This window comes from Lichenostomus cassidix, chromosome 20 (assembly GCF_008360975.1).
Source record: "Lichenostomus cassidix isolate B80296 chromosome 20, HeHo_3.0, whole genome shotgun sequence".
NCBI lineage: Eukaryota > Metazoa > Chordata > Aves > Passeriformes > Meliphagidae > Lichenostomus > Lichenostomus cassidix.
In genome coordinates this window covers 6,698,351-6,721,001 of record NC_139500.1, presented here as the reverse complement: position 1 = coordinate 6,721,001, position 22,651 = coordinate 6,698,351, and the positions used below count along the sequence as shown (strand labels likewise).

General features: G+C 42.2%; 1 protein-coding gene across 7 annotated transcripts in view; it reads right to left on the bottom strand.

The window, feature by feature from the left end:
• Nucleotides 1-22,651, bottom strand: part of ZBTB46 (zinc finger and BTB domain containing 46) — a 51,678-nt gene that overhangs the window by 5,474 nt on the left and 23,553 nt on the right. For 6 of the 7 annotated variants that reach the window (XM_085079300.1, XM_085079302.1, XM_085079301.1 and 3 more), the window contains 5 exons: nt 14,640-14,921; nt 8,626-8,798; nt 7,434-7,485; nt 7,031-7,342; nt 1,738-1,913 (listed from right to left, as the gene is read on the bottom strand). In XM_085079300.1, the coding sequence (XP_084935426.1) occupies nt 1,738-1,913; nt 7,031-7,342; nt 7,434-7,485; nt 8,626-8,798; nt 14,640-14,921 (995 nt within the window). The remainder of the gene's footprint in view (nt 1-1,737; nt 1,914-7,030; nt 7,343-7,433; nt 7,486-8,625; nt 8,799-14,639; nt 14,922-22,651) is intronic. The other variant, XM_085079305.1, reaches the window with a different exon arrangement.

Genomic DNA, 22,651 nt, shown 5'->3' with positions numbered 1-22,651 from the left:
AGCAAGGAAAATACTCTGCAGGGTAGAAGAATTCACTTCCAGAGTCAAACTGCACTATTCAATGAGCAAAATTACATACTTTGAGAAGCATAAAACATCTGATTAAAGGTGAAATCTGTCCCTGGCCACTTTTGCCCCTCAGGGAAGGCAAAACCACTTGTCAAAGTGGCTTGTCAAACCACTCAGCTGCTCCTCTGCCATAGGAAACCAGAGCAGTGAGAACTCCCAAATTCCACCACAAGGAGCCTCATCGGCTACTTTCACTTACACATATATCCATGTAAAACACATATTGATTTTATTTTTATATAGAAAAGTTCAGTTAGAAGGGACACGTGACAATCTTCTAGTCCAACTCCCTGCCTACTTTAGGGCTGCCCAATATGTATTATAAATACATTTTTTTCTTTTATATATTTTTTTCTTTATTCTTTTATATATTAACACCACATGGGGACAGCACAGGCACTCAATGCCCTGTGTCTGGCACTGATCTGCAGGAGACACTTTAGGAATAGGTGCAGAAGCACACAAGGATCCAGTCTAAGTGGTTTGGGGTTGTCCTGGGCAGCCCATCAGCCACCAGAGCCTTGGGTACATATCACTAGTCCCTAATCCTTTTTAACTCGTTTCTTCTTTTCATGATCACAACAGCCTCTGGGAAAGGTTTTGCTGATTAAAGTCCTTCCTTTTATTTTAAAGCAGCTGCCTGGATGCTTGCTCCCTGCTCCTGCCTCAGCATGGGATCACCAGCTCTCATCACCTGATTCTCCACAACCCTGTGCTCTGGAATACTCAGCTGAGCTAAAGCTCTTTGGGAAGAGGACAAATTGACCCATCGTAGCCCCTCAGCCCTCCCTACTGCAGGACACTGGCTCAGGCTCTGTGTTGCAGCAGTCCCAGCCGTGTTCAAAGCCTGTGAGTGCCTCTGATGTGCTCTGGCTGCAGGCTCCCCTGCTCCAAGCCAGTCCCCATGACATTCTTCTACTTTATCAAGCAAAGGCATTAAATTTTACTGCTTTTTTAAAAGCAGTTGGACAGGGTTGCTCAGAGTCATCCAGCAGGATCTATAGGTATCACTCACTTTCAACTTGTACAAAAATGATTTTCAGGCATCAAAAGCTGAATAGGAGAACAGAAAGTGGTCAGGAGTGCAGAATAAGGGCTAAAAGAGCCATATAAAGAAGAAATTATAAACCAGGTACTAAATCAATTTGTAATTATCACAGAATGGTTCGGGTTGGAAGGACCTTAAAGCTGATCTAGTTCTGACCCCCCACCATGGGCAGGGACACCTTCCACTAGAGCAGTGTTAAAAAACTGATTACCTCTCTCCCTTTTATTCATACTGACAGTTCAGTCAGCAGGTTCAAAGAGAGCCATATTCCTGCATGCAACTGAACAGAAATTAATCTTATTCTCTTTACTGCGCAATTAATAAGTATTAAACACAGAAACAGCACTTGGCCCTCAGTATTGGACAGTGCCATTAGAAAGATGATATTCTAACTGATTAAATGCCAATATTCAAAGGAAGAGAAGGGGAAATATGCTGACAACACCCTGAATTTATGAAAAAAAATTTAGAATAGGGGAAATTCTCAGAAATAAAATGCTGGAGGCAACCAGCTGGCACAGCAAGGTGTTCCCTGCTGCAAAACCAATAAGAGATCTTGAAAACTTGTGGAATTGCAGCAGGATTGAGCTCACAGCTGCTTCCCCCAGCAGTGCCCTTACCAAGGTGTGGCGCTTCATGTGCTCCCGGCGGGTGAACTTCTTCCCGCAGATCTCACAGGGATAGGGTCTCTCTCCCGTGTGGGATCTCATGTGTCTCTTCAGGATGCACTGGTGCATGGCTGAAAAGCTGCAGTAGGGGCACTTGAACTTCTTCCTGATGACTGTGAACTCGTTGACTGTAAGAGAGAGAGCCAGAGCATATAGATTAATCTCAGAATGTCTCAAAACAGCCTTCTCACTGATGATCTCACTATTAAATTAGTTCACTGTGAAATCACACTCTCACCCCTTAACCACCTACATATTTTTAATCCTTATAACTGTATTAATGGCCATACATTATTAAAGCTAAGAAGTTGAATACCTCCATTAGAGCAGCTTTTGAACAAGTTAACACACAAATATTTACCAACAGCCTGTTGCAGACATTGCTTGCTAAAGGGAAAATAAAGAGGGCAGGCAACCTGTTACCATTAGTACGTTAATTTTCACCCACTTTTCTCCTAATTATTGTTATTTCTCAAAGCAATATATTTACATAACAAGGAAGGGGGGAAAAAAGCAAGTTCTGGTTAAGTACTGTAACTTATGTGTATGTAAATGAGTCCTGGATAAGGAAACAATCTATGGAGGAGAGCTAAGGGAATAACTCCCTCACTCACCAACTCCTGACAGACCCTTTACTCACCAATATTTTTAGATGCTTATTGAAATATTATATGTATCTATATATATATAGATAGATATAATATAAAATGCAATATATAATATAAATGCCCTACTAGGTGTGTGCACAGTGCATACCCTCAGCATGTCACCGAGAATTCCCTGGAGTTACACTGTACACTGAAAAATGGCCTTTTCAAAGAAAATTGGGGAGCCCACATAGTGACATTTCATGCCCAGTTTGTGGGCTGGTTTTTTTTTTTTCCTCCTTCTGCTTTTAAAATGTACTTTGTCTTGTATATCAATACAGGTGGAACAACATGAAAAGCAACTACATTTGTCACTCATGTAGAAGTGCAAACCAGCTGGCACTACTAAGAGACACCTTTAAATAAGGTAATGCCCTCCTGGGTAATCAGAACAAACATATCAACATCAGTTCATCTTAGAAAAAGTATTTTAAGTAGTTTCCTATTGTTGTAATGTACAATAAAAGCATGATTCAAGATCTTAAAAGATGATGTGATATGAAGTTTATCTCAGCAGTTGTTTTGACTACTCAGAATTCAAACATATCCTCCACACAGGTAACTTGGTGGAAGAAAAAATTCCTTTGATTATCAGTTTGCACTGGATCTAATATTCTGTTCTGTTCTGGGGCTCCAAAATCACTGCCTTGGGCTGCTCAGCCCACAGGTGCCTTTTTTTCTTGTTGCTTGGTGTTTTCTCAGCCCATTTGTAAAGCTGCCAAGAGAATTTTCTAGCCCATAGGGAAAAAAACCCCGAACACCTAGAACAATAATAAAATTCTTTGTCTTTTATGTTACAGGAAAATATTTTTTTCTTTATTTTCTCCTAGGGTTTGACACTCCCTCATCTATACACTCAGAGGCAAGGAGCCCACGTTCTTCTACACCAGGTAGCAATTCTATGATACAAAGCCGTTTATTACAAATACATTTCCAGTCTGATTCTGTAACCACTCGATTACTGGTGACAGGTAACACACACACTTCTAAAAACCCTGTTACTGTGGAGTGCAGACAAGGTGAGCAAGCTGTAAGCTGAGCACAGGGAGTCAAGAGGGGACATGAACCCTCCTTCCTCCAGTCCTGCTCCACACCACACACACTGCAGAGCCACTGGAAAACACTGACCCAGAGACCCTGACATCACGAAGAAAAAGTGCTTTAAGGACAGAAATCCACAAAATCCCTTATTCCTACATCAGGTTGCACCTGATCCTGCTGTTCCCTGACCCAGTGCTGCTCCCTGATCCTGCCCACATCTCTCCCTTCCCTTCAGGGCTGAGCTGCTGCAAAGCTGAGAAGGCAACAGCCAGCCCTGGGTGCATGACCTGCACTCCCAGCACACTCCTCCCCAGCCACCTGCTTCCAACACATCCATGGATTTCCAACAGCCTGTTCCTGACACTGTCCCATTCCAAGATCTCTCGCGCCTGCGTTCAGCTTAAATTATTCAAAACCAGTATTTTCAGCTTCTGTATTTAAAAATACTCACAGAACACTGTTTGCAGCTATAGTTTTATTGAGAACTCTTTTTGCACCAAATAGCTACATATTTAGTTCTGGTATCTACAAAAGGAAACACCTGAAAACCAGCAGCATTTTCAGAAAAATAATTGTATTGCAGAGTTAACATTTTCACAGTCCTGGTGAATATATGCACCCACAGTACATCTATTTAATGCACAAATACCAGCTTTGGTATGAGCATCACCCTTTGTCTAAATGACAATCTTTTATAGAGCAGCATTAGATGTAGCAGCTTTAAGGTCCTAAGAAATCATCTTTAACATGATCATCAAGATGATAAACAGCAGCACCATAGGTAAAGAGCTACTGGACACAGCACCAAGAAATTGAGAAGGAAATACAAACAGTGCCACAGTAAAAATCTGTGTACTTAATGCCACTGAAATATTTATGGAAATGTGTGTTTTTAAAACCAACACAATAATGCTTGGGAAAAAAAAATCTTTGGTATTATCATCTCAAGTAACTTATTTCACTGAGGCTGTTAAAGGAAACAGGCTCCTACATCCCTGAGAGTGAAGGAAAAGCACTAGTGATGCCTGATAGAGCTGCTTGGGATTAACTCTGTAAACTGACATCTAGTTAATAATCACTGAAATACCACATTCTTTGGGTTATTAGAAAGAATTCACAAACTTTTAGGAGAATTCTTGTCCGCTTAATCCTCATTATATTTAAGGTCATAAATAGCAAGGTGCAATTTAACTGTCAGACTCACACCTCCCATCAGCTTCCCATGCCATTTCCTAGCAGTAAAATCCTTCTTCCAACACCTGTTCTACACAAACCCAGCAAAGCTCTGCCCAGTCACACCCTTTGCTTCTAACAATTTAAAAAACCTAGTCTTGATCCTGAAGGGAAGCACTGGAAATTCCCATTGCTGAAGTCAGGAAGCACTCTGATGTACAGGCCAAGGAAAATGCTACTGAAACTTCTATTAGAGACTGTTGACCTGACTATAGAAAAAGAATTCCATGTCAAATTAAATTCTAAAATACAAGAAAAATGAACAAACATGAAACCTCATTAACTATTATCATGTAATGAAACCTTTTAAAGTTTGCTGAAATTGCTTTTGCTGGCATCTTACTTTTCCAAGTCAGACAAATCCTTTCCTGCTGCTCCCAAATTTCAAGATAAGATTCATTGGGTTACAACTTTGTTTTCTGGCTCAGCTTTCTCCTTTCTCACTTGCTGATTATTTAAGAGCAAAATAAATCATGAGGCAATTACTCTGACATCTGTCACAAGGAAAGCTGACACTAAAAACTACACACATTCACAGACAGCCGAGATCTCCCATGCCAAAGATGTCAATGGGAACAAGAGCGGGAAAAATGAAAGTGACTTTGCAAAAACCATAAAATTCAAACCCAAATGATTAAAGTGTACTACAGTGATTACACAGGAACTTATTCTCAATTCTGACTGCAGCCTGCTCACATGAAGAGTAAACACTAAGCCAAGCAGGGAAACTCTAGCTTCCCAGCTCTGGCATGGCATGGAGCTGTCTCCCTGATGCTCCAGCTCCCAGCAGGAACAGGTGGAGCAAAGCTGCACCTGAGTACACCTGTTCCTTCTCTACAAGCCCAAGGGCAGCAGCAACCGATGGGCTTTTGTTCACCTTTCCACAGGAAAGGTCTGGGGAAGAACCTCCCCACTAAGTCCACATCGTGCACAACTAAGTATTTCTCAGTTTTTGTCTCCCTGAGATGCACTAGTATCATGAGAAAGAACTTCCCTGAAGAGCTCTAAAGAACATTTGTAGAAGTTGGTTTCTTTTCTCCTCAGCTGTCTCTCACACTGAGGAAAACAACCCCACATGCTGACAAGCTGTGCTGCACACAGAGCAGCTGGGAAGCACTGCTCTTAATTATGCTACTCTCATTTCACAGCTACCATAATCTGGTTTTGTATGTAAATATATAGCAAGAGACACAGAAATATTTGATTTTTTTAAAAATAAGTGAATTTCATAGAATAAAGTATGAATTACATATTTCTACCCACCAGGAACAGCCATTACTGATTCTGTATGCACACCCCAAGTTACAATTAAATCTATGTAAAGCCTCCTTCCTCTGCTTCAACACCACCAGCCTGGCTAACTTAATTACAGTATTTAAACCAAGCAAGTCACAAAAATGTACAGAATCCCTGAAAACCACAGCCATACACCAGGATGATTTAAAAAAAAAAGCCCAGAAAGTACTGAAATACAGTATCAGTAAAATGTACAAGCCTTGCAACAACTTTCAAGCCCAAATAGAATACCCTATTGCACATATGAGCAAGCAGCATGTTTTTCTCTTTTGAAAGACATAGAAAACCAGACTTTACAAACAGCAAAACAGTGCTTCCACAGCTCCTAAATTCATGGTGAAAACCCCTGGAATGCCCAAATGGTCTAATGGACAGAGCACCAGAGCAGAACTCAGAACTGAATTCTATTATTAATTCTATTGCTAGCACTTTCAACAACCTGAGGGATGCTATGTTCCTGGGAAACTGGAGGAAAACATCACCATTTCTTTTATAAAGCACTTTGAGATCTACTGATAAAACAGTTGAAGGCAGTGTCAGAACACAGAATGAGCACACCAATAAAACAAAGTGCCCATTTTATGGACCCCAAAAAGTTATCTTTGCCCAAAAATCGCACCAAAGCTGCAGTGACACAGCATCTGGAACCAGCACAGCATCAACTGATCAACTCTGGGGAGTTACTCTATGAAATTAGACCTGTGGAACATTTATTTGCAGCACGAGACCCACAGAACAATTTGCTTTTCCTAGTTCAAGGAAGTGTCTCATATACAACAACAGCAGCTATGCATCCTCAGGATCCTCGCTTGGTCCTACACTGTCCAAAAGCTCCAGCCCAGCCAGGTGGGCAGAGCCCAGGTAACACATTTTCACGTGGCTACTGAGGTTCTTCTGGGTGCCGAAGCCCTTCCCACAGCAGAGACAGACAAAGGTGCGCTCGCTCGAGTGCACTGACAGAAGGTGCCGCTTTAAGTCTGTCTTGTCACGAAACAGCTTGGCACAGGTAGGACACTGCATCTTCTTACAGTGGAAGTGGATGGTCTTCTCGTGGCGATCCATGTTGGATTTCAGGGTGAAGCTGGCGGGGCACTTGGAGCACTGGAAGCGGGAGAGCTGCCCGGCAGGAACGCCGTCGGCCAGGCTGGGCTGGGAGCAGTCGAGCACGTCGAAGGGGAACAGCATGGAGAAGGCATGCTCGTGGATGTGCTCCTTCAGCTCCTCAGCACACTGGAACACCCTCCTGCAGAAGCCACAGGTCAGCCTCTTGGCCAGGGCTGAATCCAGGAAGGTCCTGTCAGCGGCAGCATCTGCATCTTCAGATCTCGGGAAACTCATATCTGAAACAGAACCATGGATACACAAGCACAGATCAGCCTCCTCTGGTATGATGCAATGACAGTTTAAAAATGTATTCTTCTCTCTGCTTACCTGAGTCAGAGTTAGCAAACTGCCAAAGTGCCAGCAATCCATCATAGGCAGCCTGCAAAGGAAAAGCACAGGGAAGTTAAGGCAGGAATTTATAAGAACCTGTCCTGAAGGCAGAGCACTGACTCTCATCCCTGTCACTGCTCTCATCCCTTCTCTAAGGGAGGCTCAATCAATTGACCTATGTGCCTTTGCAAAGCTTTCACTGCCAAAGCAGTGAACTGGGCTCTCATCTTGCAGGATTTGGTGTTTTGAAGACAATAATCAACATCCCTGTTTAAGTCTTGGATAACTACTCAGTTTCCAGTCTCACTAAGCATCTGTAGCTCCCACTCAGGCCAATGGGAAATGCTGGACAGAAATTTCTAGTTGACACAACAGAACTGGAAAATTCCCCCTTAGCCCTCCACAGCTACTTTTCCTTTCCAAGCAGAAGAGCCGATAGAACACAAACACCTTCTGCATAGCTCCCTTTCTGCAATGCCCTCTGGCACTGCTGATCCATATTCTAAATAAAAGCTGATTTTATCTTTTTTTTTTAATATAAATCCTTTGCGATATGCCAGCATGTGGCAGATGGCAGCTCTGTATGAGGCAGAGGCGTGCTGCAGCCTCGGCAGGTCTGTGCAGACCAGCTCACTTCGCTCTATGGGAACTGCAAGCAAAAATCTGTGTTTCCACCTATTTCTTTAAGAGGAGTAAAATACCATTCAAAAATATTAAGAATAAGAAATGCTGCAGAAAGCTAAGGATTTTAGGTCAAACTTCTGACTTCTGTAACAGAGAGAGCCAGCCCACTTCTGTCCGAATTTAGACAGTTACGAGAAACTCAAATGCGGAGCACCAGAAGTGAGCAATGGGTGGCTGAGGTCCCACGCCATTATTATATCCTAGTGTGCAATGTTGTGCAAATGAAGGGATTTACAATAAAAAGGGCATTTATATTTAAAAAAACCCAGAGGTTTTTAAGCAGAAATTCTGTTGAGGTAAGGCAGAAAGACTAAAATTGGGACAGCGCTGGTTCTGACCCTCAACAGATTTCTAGTGTTAAAATAACCTGTATTTTTTTTTTAAACCCTCACAGATTAAAGTGCAAGGTATCAGGTCTTTCAAAATACTCCTAACTGGGGAGGATTTGATCAAACAGACACCTTTGCATTTCAACTTCTTTGTATTTCCCCCTCCCCGATCTTACCTGGGTTGAGGAAGGCACCTCTCCTTTTATCCCTGTTTCTGGTGACATTTCACCAGAAGAGCAGATCCCGAGGGGGCTCTGAGTGGCAAGGTGTGCTGAAGGCAGCGGGGGAGATGGTGCTTCCACTTTGCCATCACTTTCACCCCTTGAAGGATTCGAGTTGGTGCCAGACCCTGGGGAACACAGGAAACGAATCTCACCCACGTGAAAGAGCACCAGCTGGTGGCTTTACAAAGGCAAAGGCAGTGCCCCAGCACTTGCAGCTCATCTTCTGTCACTGGGAGGGAATGCAGCAGGACAGGGATGCCAGGCTTTTGGTCTTTCTGGTTGATGGGTTGTTTTTTTTTTAAACCAGCCTCCCCACCCAAATGTCTGTGTGTACTGGAGTGACATCGCAGTGCTCGGTCACTACAGAGTCCGTCAGGAGAGAGAAGCACAGTGCAGCACAAATATCCAGAGCAATCACATTTCTCTTGGAGAAGCACCATTCTGAGCACATACAGTTCCATCTTTAAGCAATGTACACAAAAACTTCATGCCACTAACTTTCTTGAAAGTTTATGTCACATGTTCAGATCTCAAGACCTGAGAGATTTATTTAATATCGGACTGTCAGTCCTTGATCTCAAAGTGCTTTACAAAAGATGGGAAAAAGGTCACTCCTGTCACTCTGTATTTAGCAAGGATGGACGTTCAAATATTTGTACAAAACTGTTCAATTATACCTGACAGTCATTATAGTCTAAACATCTCCCATAATTCAAAAGGAAAACATGCTGTGTCTGGTCCTCGCCTACACTGTGGCAACAGGCAAATAGAAAACAATATTCCAGAAACTGCCCCGTGAATCAATGACAAAGCTAAATACAAATAAAGACTCTGTCATCAATATCAGTGTACATTATAAATTATTATACAAACTTTAGCACATGCCTTGACTGAATATTGGAATGACATACTGAGCAGGTTGCTCTTTTTGAAACGCAAGGAGGCAAAACCAGAAGCAAATACGGCACAAAATAAACAAATTCATATTTAAAGCACTCTATGCCCTAAAGGCTTTTCCATTTCTAGCACAAAAGAGTCTGATGGAAACCTTCAGGGATATAAAAAAACACGCTCTTTAATGCAGCTACAAATAACAAGTCACAGTTTACACTGTGTCCGAATACAAGGCGCTGTGATCTGGGTGACAACAAAGCACTTGAGTGAAACCACACCAAGGTTTCGCAATGTGAACAATCCCAAACCCTATTTTTTTATCAGCTATCAAAGGAAATTCTGCTCCTGTGCCACAAGCTGGATGTTTGATTTACTTTCCTCCGCTTTGATCGCAGATCGATATCTTTCCCAGCTTAGTTAACTCTATTCAGCTGGGATAACAATGCTCCGAGGTTTCCTTCAGGTGCTGCTCATCTGTTGCTGTTGTCATTTAAAAGTAGGACAGCAAAATGCCAGAAATTCAAGATAGGAAAAATTCAGGAAAAAAAAGGGATTTATCAGTATTTCCTGTTAGAAACTGTTAACAGGAATCCAGCTCTACAGGTCCATAGCAGAATTCCTGCCTAGACAGCCACATGGTCCTGGTTTTTTTACCCCTGAACATCCCAAACTGATTCAAACTGCCCCAAAGGCAGTTACACTTCTTTAAACTAATGGTATTTTAGCACACAGTAAAGATGAGCCAGTGGGGCCTGGCTTGATGAATTCTTTATTAGCACCTTCCCAGAGTTCCACAGGTTCCCAAAAAAACTCTGCATTTCTTGAAGCAAAAATTATGGTTAATGAACGAGCAGTGAAATAGAGCACAGAGAAAAAAATAAACTATCATCCAAGGTGCATAAACACACAAAGATGTACAACACAACAAAGATGAGTTTTCAAACAATAATCAGTATTTATTTGGTTTCAACAACTGCAAGTAACACAAGGAGAAAAAACCCACATCAATGATCCACACTTTGTACACAAGAATGCAGATTTACGTCCATTCTGACTAGTAGTGTGAGAAACCTTTTTCCCTCCTGAACTTGTACTAAAATGAATTTTAATCAAAAGTATTTTAACTTCTAAATCAGGAATCAAAAATGTTTTCCTTCAGTCAGCTCTGGACACAGAAGATGAAGCAGGGGTTTAGCAATATTTGTATGAACACAGAATTCTTATGACAGCTGGACAGTAGAAAACAGAAAGGCAAAGTTATTATATCTCATTTAAAATTGCATCCATTCTCCCCTAAATCTTTGTTTACCATGCACAAAAATTCCACACCAAACTGAGTATCTTTAACTTCTTCTTGGGAAAGTTGACCACTGCATAAAACGTATTCCTTAACATCCAGTGCAAGGATAAATCATTGGCTCCAATGAACCACTAACTAAAAATAACCTATTAGCTGGTTTGCCCAAAAGAAAAGGGCTCTGTGTACCATGTAATCACTTGGACTGGAAGCTTCATAGGAATTGCTTCTATAAACAGTTTCAGTTGCAACAGGGTAAACAGGAAAAGCCAAACTTAGCCATATAAAAAAGCCTTCAAATGTGCTATTCTGAAATGTGGAAGTCACCCTTTAAGGCAGTCCATCTCCCCATGATCTGAAAGTTGTTGCTTTTTTTTTTAATGAGAAAACAAGGATGTAAACTAACCACCTAATTTTCTAATGAATATTAAAATTCTCATTCTCTTGATTATATTTGGCAAAACCAGCTCAAAACATTCTACTGAAGCCTTTGAGACTTCTGGCTGTGTGATGTAACCGTGCAGAACAATGCTACCAAAGTTCAGCTCATAAATGAAATAAGACACACGTTATTGAACCAAAGAGTTCCTCAGAGCAGCTCTGCTGGAGTGGAAATCACAGGACAACCACCTGCTTTTACAGACAAACCAGGAAAACGTGGCAAGACCAGGAAAACTCTCCTGATGTCTTATCTGACAGGCATCCCCAGCAACAACCCAGGCAGGTTCAGTAACCAACAGTTCCCCAGACGACCTTGGTGTTATCCATGAGTAACTCACACATTTTTTTCTGCAATACCTGCATGTTCCAGGTTTCTGACAAGCATATGAACAACGTCAATCTTGATCACACATCATGAACATCAAACTCTCAGAGCCCTTCAGCTGCAGGTTATCTGGCAACTGTGCTGCCCAAATGGCAAGACATTTAAGTTTTCCCTTCTGATTTTAAATGAGTTTGAACTGGTTAACTTCAGAAATTCACCATAGTGACATAACACCCCCACACACACATTCTGGGCTTCATTTTCCACCAGCAGAATGTCGAGTTCATACCTCATATAATGAATTAGTGAAAAAGAACATGGGATAAAATGAAAACCTTGGGGTATCCTCTAACTTCTACAACAGGATGAACTATGCAGAAGAGCAAGTGAAAACTTTTAAAGTATGCAGTAACTTGGAGGATAATATCCCCTTTAGAAATGGCTCACCCAAGTTTTAAACATGTTTAACATCCTCTTTGCATCTGTCCACCTCCATTAAGTCTTTTTTTCTCCAGAAAAAAAAAGGGAAACCTGAATATTGCTCCTTGAGGCAGTTACGTACTGCAGTGCTTTGTAAGAGAAGACAATCCAGTGATAGCAGCCAAGATTAAAAAACACTTCACTTCTTTAGAGTCAGAGAGACTGATCACTTATAATCCCTGAAATTAGTGCATTTCTTTTCAAATCAAGACAGATGAAAACCACTGGGTTTGGTTGTCCCGTTAAATTCAATCTTTTTCACTGTGCTCCTGCCTACTCCCTCCTCCTTTTTTTTTTTTTTAATATAACCCAGGACTTGAAATGACTCAACATCCTCAAATTGTTTTTGAAGAAAAACGTCAAAATCACCTACAAAGCCAGCACCAACCTAGACTGTGCTTTTACATCTCCACGATCTTCTTACCCCTTCACTGTCATTTTATACACTGAAAATTCTCGTCAAACTTGATGTCCTGTTGTATTCAGTAATGACCACTTAAAAGGGAATACTATATCACAAGATCTTTTTCAAGTGATTAAAATAAGTTGATACCTATGAATCTGAATAAGATGAAAGACAAATATGTCTTTTAACTCCCTGCTTCTATAAAAATCCTCTTGCCAGGCCACAGCTACATCCCCGACTGCTGTGAGAGCTACAGACCAAGCGGGAAGTCTTCTTTTTGACTTGGGCATTTCACTTTGGGTCCATAAAGATGAGATAATTGAAGCTCAGCTGAATGAAATCCAAGTAATAGCGAGAAGACTGGAAAATGAGGACCTCAAATACATGCTGGAAAGGACCTCCTGAGCCATGGCACCCCTCAGTGAGTTATCAACTACCCCTTTTTCTAAATGTATCAAGCTTTATTTTAAGCCCAGCTGGTCTCCTGCCTGCACCATGTCAGTCCCCAAACTCTGCTTCTCATCTGGCTGGGCAGTCTCTAATTTTTAAGCCTGATTTATGACTGCTTTATACAAATTTATCTTTATGTCAAGTGACGCTTCAGTTTATAAGTAAAACCTAAAAATCCTCCAACCAAGAGAGGGATGATGGATAGAGGGCAGCCCCATCATTATTCCAATTTATCAAGACAGAAGATGAAACTGCTGATTTCACCTGTCAGGAGTCACAGATCTGAACCTGCAGTGCATCAATCACACATCGATCCAGGCTCCCACCCATGCTGGTGCCAGCTGAGGGAAATCTGCTCCCTGCCATATAAAACCCAAATCCTGCCACTGAACTGAGGCACATCTGTGCTCTGCCACTGCAACGGAGGGATTTTCAGCCCCAGAGCCCAATCTGAGCTGCCTAAATCTGATTTAACTGGAGATCCTTCCGGAAGTGAGCTGCTGTGAGAGAAACCAGAACACTGCATCAGCCATTCCCCACAAATATTTCAGCTACCGAATAAGGTACAGAAACTTCAATGCCTTTGGATTTTTTTAAAAACAATCCCACTGCTCAGACACGAGAAGTGAAAAGAAACACTAAGTCTGACACTGCATTGTGCAGTTACTTTCCTTTACACAACTCCAGTGACCAGCTGGCTACCTGGATGGGCTTGGAGCAACCTGGTCTGGTGGGAGGTGTCCCTGCCCATGGCAGGGGGTTGGAACAAGATGATCCTCAAGGTCTCTTCCAACCCAAACCATTCTGGGATTCTATGATTCATTCTATAATTCTATGACCATTAAAGTTATCTATCTTTTGCCATTGAAAACTGAAAGAAAATAGAGTAATAGATATCCTAAGTGAACTTTTCATTCTATTTACTTGATGAGTTTTCTCAGCACTGATGAAAATAAACCTTTTCTTCTGAAAATTACCATGTAGTACTCAGAAAGCTGCTGCTTGCTCTATCCTATTTCACAAGTGATGTGTCTTCTTAGAGTATTATTAAAATACAGCATTAATAATTTCTTTATGCACTAGAGAATCAAGCCGCAATAAAGGAAACACAAAAATATGCTGAAAAATCAGCTGTCCACACCTAATGGGTCACATCATCTGTCTCCAACAGACCACCAGTAGAAAAACATTCATTTCCAGGTGCAAGTATAACAAAACAATCAATAGCTGCTCATTACTAGCAGGTCTAAAATTAAACTCCAAGAAGTGAAGCTCATGCAATCTACAACATCCCAATTGTTTCCACAGACACAGGAGCAACATTCAAGCTGTTCAACATCAATCAAGATTGGATTCAAAACCTTCCCCACAATGACTCAAATACCTTGCATTTTATTTGTAAGTACCACTGTGCAAACAAGCGAAACAGAAATTTGAGGACAAGAGCTACAGGCTGAATATTTTCTTCTGTGACTTCAGCAGTTAACATTAAAGTTGGATCAATATCAGACAAAAGTTTCCATATTTTATGGAAAGTGGGATTAAGCAGAACTTAAACCTGGATATAAACACATCAGCAGCTACAAACAAGGCGGTGACCTGCATTCTCAACTCACTAAAGATTTCCCTTAAAGCGTCAGTAAACAAAAAAAAATAGAAGAACACCAACTTACGGGAGAGCGAGTGTGTGCCTTTGGGGAGGTACTCGAAGAGCAGCGAGCTGTCCTCGCCCAGCATGTCAGCTTTCAGCGACAGCAAACTGTTCTTACTCATCAGAGCCGCGCGCAGGTTGGCCACGGTGGCGGCTTGGAGCGCGTCCTCCTTGTCCGGAGTCAGGGGCTGGTGGATGTAGCTGGACTCTCCGCCCAGCAGCGCTTCCTCCACGTTGCTGTAAGGGTCTGGCCGCTCCACCCTGCTGTCCGAGCTGCTGGGCTCTGTCGTGGCCACATCAGCACCTGCGGGAGGAGAGATGCTGTCAGAGACATGGGAAAACCCCCAGCACCACACCTGCCTCGCCGGGGATCCAGGTGACAGAAGCAGGAATGCAGCAACACTTATTTTGGCTTTGCTTTTCATGTCAGAGTGAAAAGCTGCTTCTTGCCCCCCTCTTCTTCCTGCCTCACAGCTGGGGGTTCTGTTTTTCCAGTCTGTTCCCTCCTGCCCCACCAGCTGGGCTGCAGTTCAGTATCACACACTATGAAGGGAGGGCAAAGGGAGGGGATGTGTATTTTATGCATAACCTGGATAAAACTATTTATTTATCTTAAACTAAGATTTCAGGGTAGTTTACTACTACTGAAATTACATTCAAAGGTTTAACTTCTGCTTCCTCCCTAATTTTACACTCCGGTAGTCCAAATTTTCAGTCTTTCGTTTCGTTCCCATGATGAAGTTTTGAAAAATCCAGTAATAAAGAGCCTCTAATAGAGAGGTGCTGAGTATAAATCCCTTGGGGTCACTTCTCTAAAAAATACACAGTAACCAGTGGTTCCTAGTATATATCACAGGGTTGGTTTTATAAGGAAGTGATACAGTTTAGAAAGAAAAAAATGGATACAGATCAGCCACTTTACAACATGTAACTGACAAAGAAACTGTATAAAAATATAACATATTAGTAATAAATATATCAATTACTGAACCCAAACAAAACCGAAAAAGCTATGATAAGGTAAATTTCTTCCTACAAAAACACAGTGTATTTTTTATTTTTGGGGAGGTCTAATTGAAGAGCCTCTTTTGTTTGAACTTTGATTCTCTTATCAGCTAAAATAATTGATGTATTTTTATGTAAAGGAAAGTGACACCTCTCTATTCTTCACATGAAACAACAAAAATTACACACAAAAAGGGCTGTTAGCCCATTTTAAAAGTGCATAAAACAAATTGCAATTACCTCCTCCACAATCTGCAGCAGCAAACACAGCTGACACACTCAAAGCCCAGCTGAGCACCTGGCAAACGGGGCTGAAGCTTCCCAACAAACTTATGCTTTTGTGGCATTTCTCCTATCAATGTAGAGAGAAAAAAAATCCATACCCAAAGAGAAGGCACAGCTAATGAGCTATCAGATGGAGAAAGGAGCTGTTTTACAGATCCTGAATATTTTATTGCCTCCTAGTTTAAAAGAGATTTAAATCTACTTAATGCAAGAGGGAACTATTAGAGCTCAAACCAGTGGTACAACACGTACAAAATTAATACTTGCTGCTTTCACAAATTCACCTTGCACTCCTGAGGGCGAGAAATTCAGATGTTGTCCACACTGCAACAAACTCACTCCTGTATAGAAGCTCAGGAGAAGGGAGGAGGCAGAGTGTGACAAACCAGCACCAGGATTCTGCAACTTCAAACCAGGGCAAAGCATTAATCTGCAGAGCCTTATTAAAAATGCTAATGAGGACACTGGTACCGTGCCCACCTCCTGTAACCTGGAAAGCAGCTGAAGGAAGATCATTATTTTTATCTCCATTTTACAGGTGGTGGCTGCCAGAGGATGATGTGGGGACTTGCTCAAGGTGTCCAGGCTGCAGAGCCAGGAGCAGCCGGCGAGTTTCCCATCCCAGCCCAGGGCGTATCAGATTCCATAACATGTTCACATTGGCTTTACTGAGCTGCACTGTTCTGCCAGTACATCCTACTGTTAACTTGTCCATTTAAAAAACAAACAGCCTCAAAGCAAACAATAAGGAAAAAGCAATCATAGGCTCCCACACCCTGGAGATGTAGGGAATGTCCAAGGCTGGGGGCTACAAACACAGTAGGAAGTTCATAAATGTGAACTAGCAGAGATGCTCTCCGTTTTAAACAAGCCATTTTTCCTCCTCCATCTGTGTTTTGCTTGTATAATTTCATATTATCAGTTTTATTAAATCTTAGCCAAGCAGAAGAATTCAAATGCTCTGAATTTTTACATATTTTGTCATCCCTCTGCTAGCAGCTCACAGGGATATCCACTTTTCTAGACGATAATGAAGGTTTTTTTAAAACAAGCCGGCATGCCTACACAAAGGAAAATTACAAGACAGTAAAAACCAGCAGCTGTTACAAAAGGTGGCGAAGGAAGCAAATTAAACTTTAGCCCATTAAACTGGTAAGGTAACAGAGAGCCTCATCACATCAAAGCCACGACAATACCACGATTCCACTGCCTACATGGACAACCACAGCATGTAACTCAGGCCAGAAAGAGTGTTTGCCCACAAAGCTGTGCTCCCAGATAACCAGGCAGGCAGGAAATCACCTTGTGCTTTCTGCCCTCCTTTCTCAGAGCCTGTTAGAGCTGCTGATTGACAGTTGCCAGAATCGGCTGCTGCCTGCTGCACATAAACGCTAATTGCTAAAACACGCGGATTAATTGTAACCACAACAAGACATTAAATGTTCCTCAAAAGCCAAGATTAGAGACAGACAGTGAAATAGATGCTTCAGAGCTTCCAGTATTTATAGCTGATGTAATCTAATCAAACACACATTATGGCAAAATAAATATCCACTTAGTCACATAAGTACTAAAATACTCTCAGCACACCAAAACCCAAAAAATGCACCAAGTTCCTCTCCACGGCGCCTCCAAAACCACTTCTCTTTTCTCTACAACGCAGCTCCTTTTAACGAGATTTAGCCAAAGAATTATATGAATCGAAAGCATCCGTCACTTCCCAGTAATCCAAACTGTTTACTACAGCGCTTCAGCCCCGCGTAAACCAGGCTTTAGTCAATGAGCTTCTATTCTGCAATTATTCACTGCCACTGGCCCCAGAGCTCCATCCCAGCCCTCCAGAGCTCGTTTTTCACCCTGCTGGGACAGCCCCTGCGACTGCAGGGCTCCACATGCAGGAAATCCCGAGCTAAACACGGGATTAATGCTGCTCGGAAAACTGAGCTCATTAGTCTCTTTAGCAAATCATTATTTTGCAGTTATTCTATTACACCGGCCTGCTTTCCAAAACACAGAAGCTTTAGAAAAGCTTTCTTAAGTTTGTTGACTTGGATGAATATTTTATTGTTAGCTTTTATTGTCAAATAAAACACAGGGCCTATTTTTTGACAATTTTGGCAACAGCACTTCCCTGCAATTCTGAAAACAACAGTGAAGTTCTTACCTACACATGAAAGCATCACATTACAGGGATACAAGGTCTGTGAGCACCTTCTCACAGAGATGACCCATCCCAGCTGAGCTCAAAACACACTTCATTCCCAACCACACTGACCAGGCAGGCTTTAACAGATCCATAAAGAGGAATAAACCTCACACAAGTACAGCAGGAGCAGTACAATATTCCCAACACACCCAGGGTGGCTACTGTGCAAGCCCTGGAAGTCCTATAAACCAAGCTCCTGTCACAAACCCAGGAATGGGAAAACCAAGTTGTACTTGTCAAAAAAAAAAATCAAGCACTACAGACATCTGGCAGCCCCTTGGAAAGGGCTATGGCACAAATCAAAGTATTGCAATGTACTGAAAGTATCCAAATGTTAATGTGATAATTTATTTCCAAAGATCTAGGAGGAAGCTGACAGTAAAAAGCATTAAACCTAGTCCAACAACTGAACAAAAATCACATGCCATCCCAGAAACAGCAAGGAAAAGCTCCATTTTAAAGACTCCATTTGACTACCTTAATTAATTACTCTAATAAGCAAACCAATCTTTTTCTTGTAATTCTTCTCCCTGCTTCTGTCATTTTTTCTCATTACAGCTTAAACTCAGCTGTTACCAAAGTACCTCCTCAGCGTCTGCTTCTCTCACACCACTTATTTCTTGTTTGTACTGTGTTTTAACCTTCACAGTAAACCCCCAGTGGGGTTTCCCAGACTCCCAATGCTATTATTCTCTTTCATAAATTTTTTTTTAATTATTTTTTTTCCCTTTTCATCTTTTATTCCTGTGCTCTCATGTAGACAGTTGAACATCTAGAAATCAGTAGCTGGAGAACTAAACCCATGAGAAGAGAGAAAGGCGTGAATAAAAGCCATAAAGCCATACAAGGTTACATCTGCTGCCTGAGAACTCAAAGCAGAAACAAGTTTTTCCCCCAAGAACTAAAGGCAACGTTTTGTCAGGCCGCTCTTTCTCAATATTGCTCTTTTTGTTACAGTCTCAAGGTAAGAGGGGATCTAGGAAATCTGTCATCTTCTCTTCAAAGCCCCGCTCAGTTTGGCAGGAGCACAAAGCAGGGATGTTTCTCCCTTGGTGTTCAGAGTCTCTGGGATGCTGGGGTTGTGTGATGGAGGTGACACCCCAGCAGTGAGAGGGGAACCAGCCACAGAAGTCCTTCAAAGGAGGGCAACAGAACCTCACTTACCATTTACAGAGTTTTAAAACAGTGCCTGGGTGTTGCTCCATTACCCTGGCAAATTTCAGGGATGTTTGAGGAGCCCTTCCAACCCTGCTCAGCTCCCCTGGAACACAGGGGGTTTCACACAGCACAAGCCATTCCTCCAGCACATTTTTCTGAACTGGAGGTCTCACCACTCAGCACCTGGAGTAAATTTGCTGCAAAGGATTTAGCCTCCACAGCCTCCAAAGACAATGGCAATTCAAGCCACCTCTTGCCACAAAAAGCTCCGACCCCTTCCTGTGGTTCACCCCACCTGCAGGACACATTTTGGCAGAATTAGGGTGGAAAGGTGAACTGAAGAGAAGGCATTTTTGGGTACAGGAGTCCTGCTGGAAAGAGGAGCAGCTGGAGTTCCATCTGCAGTGGTGTCACCATCAGACAAGGGAGAGAGAAGCCATCCTGACCTAAAACAGCATTTCTGCTCGGTCACCTGGAGTCACCTTTAAGAACTGCAGAACAATTTAGGTTGAAAGTGACTTCAGAGCTACTTTTAGATTCCAGTGGCTTGTACAGCCCAGTTGTGAATATCAGCAGGGAAGAGAGAGCACAACCTCTCCAGGTCCTTCCTCCACCTTTTGACCACTCTTGAGAAGAATCTTCTCCTTTCACCCCATGAGAACTTCCTGTAATTCGTGTCCATTACCTCTCATCCTTTCTCCACCCACATCTGAGAAGGGTCTGGCCCTGGATAATCCACACACCTCCCTTCTCTTCTTCAAGGTTTTAACCCAAGCTGCCTCAGCCTCTCCTCACACATCATCCTGATGGCCTCAGCTGCGCTTGCTCAAGCTTGTCACAAAGTCTTTCTTGGCCTGGAGATCCCCAAACTGGGTACTCCAAATGCTCTCCTAGGGCAGCCAGCCAGCCTTCCCTGGCTGCCAGGGCACACAGACTCCTCTGCAGCTCCTTACTCACCAGAAGACATTTTCTGCAAAGCTCCTTTCTCTCTCCTTGGCTGCCGACCCAAGCTGCTGCACGGGGTTATTCCGTCCCACATGCAGGACTTCACACTTGTCTGGGTGGAATTCCTGCTGTGCCTGGCACTGCTGCCTTCCAGCCAATCATCCCTCCCAGCCTGGTGCCATCCAGCAGCTTGCTGAGGCTTCACAACATCCCACCACTCGAGTTGTTAATGAGCAAAGTCAACAGCATCGGGCCTGGAAGCAGCCTGTGATGGATGCAGGCATCACACTTGCTGGGGCAGATGTTTAGGATCCCCTGCACACAGCTGGATAATTTTTGGTGTGATGGCAAATGTAATCTGTTTGTTTGTTTGTTTACAATGAGACAAGCAGAAAGGGCAGAGGGAAGAGGTTCCAGAATCAGCAAATTCTTCCACCCCAAATTCCTGCACCCTCCCCTGCTAATCCCTCAGTGGTACCAAGACCACACGTTTAGTTGCGATTGAACTTGAGACAGGAACTAATAAGTTAAAAATAAACTGATTTATTAAAAAAAGTTATTTTTAAATGCAGATCAGTTCCCCTATCTGGTTCTCTACATGGTTGCACAGAGATTTTCACCGGAACAGCTGCAGGAGAGCGTGGGGCTACAAGTAAGTACCAAAGGAAAGTGGGAGCCACTTAAACTCAGCTTTTGTTTCAGGTACATTACCAAACTGTGACCCGAAAAAACTTAGGTGAAATCAAAGACTTAATTTTCTGAGGTTCTTCTACCTATTTGGGTCACTATCTGAGAGATTTTATATAGAATTCCAGGGATGATTTTTCTTGTGTAAGTTTAGGAAGGTTTGGCTTGATCTCCTTCTGTACAAAAGACAATTAATTTTTAAACTCCCAGGGGGGAAAAAAAAAGAAAAAGAGCTTTCATTTCATAGTGTGTTTTTTTGATTGGGATTTAAAAAAAAAAAAAAAAGAGCACAGTCTGGCAGAAAAATGACAATCTTTTACCAGCTGCTAAAAATATTCTTGGAGTTTGTATTTCAGATACCTCCTCCTTTCTAACAGAAATCTTCCAGAAATGTTTCACAACTCACTATTTGTTAAGCAAACCCCAGCGATCTCACCCACTGCAATATTTACATGGGGAAGTGATGCCATGAGCTATATTGGGTTTGATTTGCACTATTTTACAACCATAACAGCAGACATGTGGATACAATAAATGTGCACAATATTCGGAATCAGCTCCAATTTCCTAGAGCAGGAAACAATCAAGCAAACATAGATATTTAACCACAACACATATGATCATTAAAAACTGCCTGTATGTTGAAGGCTGTAAGATATCTTAAGTGAATCCTTATGGATCAAAAATTTGGACTCATTCAGGCTGTGCTTTCCCACCCCTCTTCTTCCAGGTTGGAATCCTATTGCAGTTTCTCCACCATGACTCAAAGCAGGGTGACCTGGGACTATCAGGATTTGAGTTCTGAAAAACACTATCCTGCAGAAAGTGCCAATTTCCAGTGCTGCTCCTGTTTCTGGAGGGCTCAGGAGGAGCCCATGCCAACTGAGGCTTCAATATAATTTTCAAGCCTACAGCCATAGGATGTTCGCTATCTGTGTTTTACCAACATAAACGTTCTCCTCACTACCTCTAAAATAAACCAGGCTTGTTCTACACATAAATGACCTGGTTTTGTGTTGCTATTCCTGCAGTGTATCCCAAAAGCACAAGTGTATCTCCATCTTTGTCTTCCTCAAAACAGTCATCAGTGTACCAATAACTGGAAAATTCCCTTCACCCCACCAGATACTTGGAAGAAAAAAAATCAATTTTCATCTCTTTCCCGTAATATTTGTTTTTCTACCATTGAATCAGGTTCTGCAGATACTTTTCTGTGGTCAGCAAAAGGAGTTCCTGGCCCAAACCCTGCTGCTTGTTGCTGCTCCCCCACCTCCTGTCCGTGACCTCAACTCTACTGTTCCTTGGGCTACAGAGAAAACCTGGCCAACTGCTGACCTTCCGAAAAAAAAGATAGAACAGAACAAATCCAAAAAGGAGAAAAATAGTTAAACTGGGTGAGTTAATTGTTTTTGCAACTATTCTAAAATGGGATAATAAAGTATCCTTGCAGGAGCAGGAATGACTGGGCAGTGCAGAAATACCTTAAGCCACTCTAGCTTCTCCAAGATCTGCATAGAATTCTGCAGTAACTTGAGACTATCTCTTTAAAAGCACCGTAAGCTTAAGCTCTTTTTCCAAGTCTCCTAATTCAGGCAGTAAAAGGAGTGACACTATTCCCTGCTGCTCCTTGGGACAGACGCAGCCTCTCGCAGCACATCAACACAGAAACAGACACAAACACGAAGGGACAGAAATAAAACATTCAAGCACCACATTAAATATGAATATTAGCACTCATGACATGACAG